This window comes from Theropithecus gelada, unplaced genomic scaffold (genome assembly GCF_003255815.1).
Source record: "Theropithecus gelada isolate Dixy unplaced genomic scaffold, Tgel_1.0 HiC_scaffold_15762, whole genome shotgun sequence".
NCBI lineage: Eukaryota > Metazoa > Chordata > Mammalia > Primates > Cercopithecidae > Theropithecus > Theropithecus gelada.
The window spans coordinates 25,550-31,613 of NW_020257506.1; the positions used below are offsets into that span (position 1 = coordinate 25,550).

A 6,064-nucleotide genomic window follows, 5' to 3' on the forward strand; every position below is an offset into this window, starting at 1 on the left:
GGTGAACCCCAAAGCCAGCTAGGCAGGAGGGATCTGGGATCTGGGCCCGAGAATGGGAGAGGCCACATTCTAGGTGCGGGTGCTGGAAAGGGAGACACCTTAGTAGTGCAGGAATGGCATCAGGGAGGGGACACGAGGATGGAGGTCACCTTTGGGAGCAGGCAGATCCCAGGGGAGGCAATGAGTAGAGTGGAGTAACTTCGTGATGAAGACTTGTGGAGGGGAGGGAAAGTCTGGGTAGGAAGTGCATGTTGGGCAGGGCCATTGCTGGGGCTGGAGACTCTGTCTGGTGAAGGAATGAGGGTGGCAGTGATGAGGCTTATGAGTGGGGGGCTGAGGGACCTGGGGACAGGACCGAGGTCGCATGGGGGTGGGGACTACTGGAGTCCACATTGAGCCTTGTCAGGACCGTCGGGGCAGCCCATCTGGAGGAGTCGGCTCTGGGGACAGGAGTGGAGTGTGGATGGATCCCAGGCATGGGGGTGGGGTCACACTGGATGGAGGTTCTCGGAGTTGGGAGTGGGCCTAGGCTGCGGGTATCAGGATAGGGTCTAGAGGATGCTGATGATGTGGAGAGCATAAAAATGTCTGCTCTGGCCTGGTGTGGTGGCTCACGCCTGTCATCCCAGCACTCTGGGAGGCCGAGGCAGACAGATCACCTGAGGTCAGGAGTTCAAGACCAGCCTGACCAACATGGTGAAACCCCGTCTCTACTAAAAACGCACAAAAAAATTAGCCAGGTGTGGTGGCGCACGCCTGTGATCCCAGCTACTCAGGACGCTGAGGCAGAAGAATCGCTTGAACCCAGGAGGTTGCAGTGAGCCAAGATCGAGCCATTGCACTCCAGCCTGGGCAACAAAAGCGAAATTCCATCTCAAAAAAAAAAAAAAGTCTGCTCTGCCCGAGCATGGTGGCTCACGCCTGTAATCTCAACACTTTGGGAAGCCAACTTGGGCAGATCACTTGAGGCCAGGAGTTCGAGACCAGCCTGGCCAGCGTGGTGAAACTACATCTCTATTAAAAATATAAAATATTAGCTGGGTGTTGTGGTGGGCGCCTGTAATCCTAGCTACTCGGGAGGCTGAGACAGGAGAATCATTTGAACCCAGGAGGTGGAGGTTGCAATGACCCCAGATGGCGCCATTGCACTCCAGCCTGGGCTACAGAGCGAGACTCAAAAAAAATTAAAAATACAGAAATTAGCCGGGTGTGGTGGCAGGCGCTGGTAATCCCAGCTACTCCAGAGGGTGAGGAGTATGAGAATCGCTTGAACCCAGGAGACACAGGTTGCAGTGAGCCATGATTGTGCCATGGCACTCCAGCCTGGGCGACAGAGCAAGAAGACTGTCTCAAAAAAAAAGTCTGTTCACGGGGGTAGATGGTGGTGGTTAGCGGAGGTAAAGTTGGGGTCATGTGGGCTGGATCCTTGGGTCAAGTGTCAGCCTCATAGAGCACTGGGGCAGGGCAATGTTGGATGTTCTTGGGGGACAAAAGTGCAGACAAAAGTAGTCCCAGCTACCTGGGAGGCTGGGGCAGGAATATCGCTTGAGCTCAGGAGTTTAAGGCTGTAATGAGCTATGATTGTGCCACTGTACTCCAGCCTGGGTGACCGACATAGCGAGACCCTGTCTTTAAAAAACCAAAAATCTATGGGCCAGGCACGGTTGCTGACGCTTGTAATCCTAGCACTTTGGGAGGCCAAGGCAGTGGATCACCTGAGGTCAGGAGTTCGAGACCAGCCTGGCCAACATGGTGAGACCGCCCATCTCTACTAAAAATACAAAAAATCAGCCGGGTGTGGTGGTGCATGCCTGTAATCCCAGCTACTAGGGAGGCTGAGGCAGAAGAATCGTTTGAACCCGGGAGGCAAAGGTTGCAGTGAGCCGAGATTGTGCCACTGCACTCCAGCCTGGGTGACAGGGGAAGACGCCCGCTCAAAAAATAAATAAATATAATAAAATAAATACATAAAAATGCACAGAGGTAACGGTAAATCAGAGCTGGTTAGCTGGTATCATCTAGGGGGGCTGGGAGCTCTTATGGGACAAGATTGAAGCCAGTTCCAGGTCATGTCAGCACAGGGCGCTTGGTCAGAAGGTTTTGGGGCGATTGGCCCCCTTAGGGAATACTCAGGAGGAGAAGCATGGTCTAGTGGGAGGTCAGATGTCAGCCAGGGTGGGCCGGAGTACTTCAGGGATAGAGGTGCAACCTGGGAGGGGGACAAGAGGGAGCAGCTGGGCGGCGTGGCCCTGTAGGAGGGGCTCTTATCCAGCCGGCGTCAGGGCAGGTCACTGGGACTGCTTAGGAGCAGGAGCACAGGTGAGGGGCATGCGGGCGGTGGTGTCACCCATGGTGAGGCACCAGGGCAGGCTCATGTCTGCAGGGCATCTTGGAAGTAAGAGGGGTGGGCTGGGGGTGTGGGGAGCTGGGGAAAGGGCCACGTCGTGGGTCTAGAGGAGAGCCTGGTTAAAGAGCTTCTGGATGGGACATTAGGGGCGGGGCCGTGCGGGCAGCAGTTCAGCCGGCAGAGGGCACAGGCGCGGGTATCTCAGGGTGCGGCCATGGCCTTGCGGGGCGGTGTCTGAGGAAAGGGTTAGAGGGGCGGGAGCTGGAGTAAAACTATGCGGTCATTTTTCCGTGGGTGGAAAAACGGGACAAACAGGCGTGGGTATGGCCCAGCTCGAGATCAGCTGTTGTGGGCATGGCCAAGCGCAGGGTTGTAGGGCACGTAACGGGGCAGGGGCGGGGCTAGCGTAGCGTGGGAGGTGATAGGTGTGGGTACCCCGGGGTCGTCCTCCCGGGTGTGGTCCTCCCGGGCGTGGGCGTGGCCAGCAAATGCGGTGGGGGCGGGGCATCACTGTGGGTGTGGCCTGACTCTCGTTCCCCCCGCCCCCCGCAGTACGCTGAGCGCCGACGCGGGCCCCGAGTGCTACGAGCTGCAGGTGTGCGTCAAGGACTACTGCTTCGCGCGCGAGGACCGCACGGTGGGGCTGGCCGTGCTGCAGCTGCGCGAGCTGGCCCAGCGCGGGAGCGCCGCGTGCTGGCTGCCGCTAGGCCGTCGCATCCACATGGACGACACCGGCCTCACGGTCCTGCGAATCCTCTCGCAGCGCAGCAACGACGAGGTGGCCAAGGAGTTCGTGAAACTCAAGTCCGACACGCGCTCAGCCGAGGAGGGTGGTGCCGCGCCTGCGCCTTAGCGCGGGGCGGGCGGCCGAGCGGCACTGCGCCTGCGCGGAGGGCGCTGGGCGGGGAGGGGCTTGCGTCTCGGTGGGACCTCCCCAGGGGCGGGGCTCGGGAGACTACACGCCGAGGGTGGGCTGCGCCTACGCCCTTGACTGAGCTCTCCCTTTTGGAGAATTAGGAATGGAGGATGCCCCGCCCTCTCGGGAGGCCACGCCCAAGGGCGCGATGAAGGAAGAAGCCACATCCCCAACTTGAGGCCACGCCCCCAGCATCTAGGGGGCATTTTGAGCTGGGATGGGGGAAACCTCGTCCCCATGGAGGAGGCCACATCCCGGGGCTCCGGTACTGGGAGGCACAGCCTCCTGTCCCCTGGAAAAGCCATAAGACGGGACCCAGACCCCTGGGACCCCAGACCAATTGCCAAGCATGGAAATCTCAGCTCCCTCAAGGGGGGGGCCCTGGGCAAGGGATAGAGCTCCCTGGAGGGCCCCTCTAGGTGATCTGGGGACTGGAGGGACCAGGATTCTGGTTGGAGGGCCCCGGAATACCGGAGTCCCTTTAGATGTTTGTGCAAAAAATAAATGGGGGGAGGGGGGAGGATGGGATTTCAAAAGCACATGCGCCCTTGGGCGCCCAAACCCTGGGGGCCGAGGGGACGGCTCTGGGGCACCCACGCTGCCCCTACTTCCCTTTGGGAGTTTGCCTCTCCCTCTCCCCCTACAAACCCAGTCCTCATATCATAGATTTCAACACACCCATTTGACAGATGGCAAAACTGAGGCTCAAAGAGCTGCTTGAGACTTGGCCGAGGTTCCAGCTGCCATACCCTCTATTCCTCTCCCTTAGGCCTGTGTGCCCCATGAAAGGGTGGGCTGAGATCGGGATGACCTGACACAGCTCCCTATTGCTGCTAATTCCCCCTCGGGGGCCTCCTCCAAGGGGTGGGAGTTCCAGGCCAAGAACCCTACTTTGCCTTTCCTTCTCCGGCTGCCAAGCAAGACCCCTGTCCTCAGCCCTTTCTCCTGGCACTCCATGGGGGATGCCATGAGGACCTCCCACCACAAAAGAGAATTTGGGATCCCCTGGTCCCAGGTTTCTCCACCCCTTCTTCCTTTCCCAGAATTTTCCAAATAGGAAAGAACAGAAAGAGACCAGAAACTCTAGGGGGGAGAGAGAGAATGAGAGAGAGAGAAAGAGAGAGAGAGAGAGAGAGAGAGAGAAACCCAAACACAGTGAGAGCTTAGTCTCCAAGATCCTATTTATTGATTCAAACACCCAAGCCACAGGATACCTCAGATGGCCCTCTAGCCTGCTGGAAGCTCTTTCTCCAGTAAGCAAAGTTGCAGTGACTTGGCTGCAGTTAACCTTGTGCACACAGGACCTTAGGGGAAAGTTCAGTGTGGACCATGTTTGCTCTGGGATCTGCTTTTCCTCGTGCTTGTATGGCACGCCTTTTTCTGCTGGATTGAGAAAGACAAGATTTTGCTGTGCTAGGGAGAAATGAAAACGGGGTGAGATGAGTAACTGGGTTCCTGGAGGATGGAACATCAGATGGGGAGGCTTTCTGAGGTGAAGAATGAGAGGGAACCACTTACTAGAGAGAAAAGAGCTCCAGGCCTGGGAACAGCATGTGCGAAGGCCAGGAGAGGAGAACTGTTGAAATAAGGAGAAAGGTGGCACAGCTGGAGCTGAGCCAGCAAGGGGGATCATGAGGAGCCTTGGGGTTGGGGAGATCTGCAGAAGCATCAGACCAGGCAGGACCTTGTACGCTGTCCTGAGGAGTTTCACTTTTATTCTAAGACAGTCGGGGAGCTCCAGGAGATGTTTAAGCTGGGGAGAGATTGGATTCCAGCCTGCAAAAGCTGTTTTGTGAAGACTAAAACCAGTGAGGAGGGGTGGGGGTGCTTTGGAGACACTGAAATGGATTATTGGAAAGATTCTGAAGGCTGTATTGAAAAGACACCTATAACTGTGGACATGGCTATAATCCCAGCATTTTGGGGAGGCTGAGGCTGGTGGATCACTTAAGGTCAGGAGTTTGAGACCAGCCTGGCCAACGTGGTGAAACCCCGTCTCCGCTAAAAATACAAAAATTAGCTGGGTGTGGTGGTGCATGCCTGTAATCCCAGCTACACAGGAGACTGAGGTGGGAGAATTGCTTGAACCCTGGAGGCAGAGGTTGCAGTGAGCCAAGATCACACCACTGCACTCCAGCCTGGGTAACAGACCAATACTCCATTCCCTCCCCTCTACCCCCCCCCCCAAAAAAAAAAATCCTGCGCTTAGATGAGCTCCATGGCTGCTGAGTACAGTTGTCCCAGTTGCACACTGCCCAAGGGTTTGGCATCGCTAAGAAGGCCACATGCAAATCCTAGACATTGAGTGTTGTATGTTTATGACCTTGGTGTCCCAACATGTGAATGGCCCAAGTGTCTGGAAGAAGTGGCGCCACTTTCTAATTTGCTTGAAGGTGTTGCGTGTCCCCTAAATTCAGACAGATGCAGGTAACTGGAGGTTCTGAACCAAAGGCTAAAATGCAAATTCTCATAAAGGATTGGGAAGCTGTAGCCAGGGATAAGCTTATGTGACTGTTATATGGGCTGAGGAGCAGATGTGAATTTCGGACCATGCCATGCCTGAGGGTGGGGGTCGGATGGATGGATGATTCAGGGTTGTAACCCGTAGAGCCCAAAGGGGAAGTGATCTGTGACCTGTGGTGAGGGTGACCTGGAACATTTTTGGATGGCTGGAAAGAAATGGGGAAATTGAGCTGCCTGAGATAGTCAGGATATTTCCCAAAAGATTCCTTAGGAGTCTTTCTGGTCAAGACCTGTGTGTGTGTGTGTGTGTGTGTGTGTGTGTGTGTGTGTGTGTGTGT

General features: G+C 56.2%; 1 protein-coding gene across 1 annotated transcript in view; it reads left to right on the forward strand.

Moving 5' to 3' along the window:
- LOC112616988 (protein unc-13 homolog A-like) overlaps nucleotides 1-3,427 on the forward strand; it is a gene marked incomplete at its 5' end in the record, with an annotated part of 28,738 nt that extends 25,311 nt beyond the window's left edge. The window contains one exon of the mRNA XM_025373720.1: nucleotides 2,900-3,427. Within this exon, the coding sequence (XP_025229505.1) occupies nucleotides 2,900-3,200 (301 nt within the window). The remainder of the gene's footprint in view (nucleotides 1-2,899) is intronic.
- Between the last annotated feature and the right edge of the window lie 2,637 nt (nucleotides 3,428-6,064).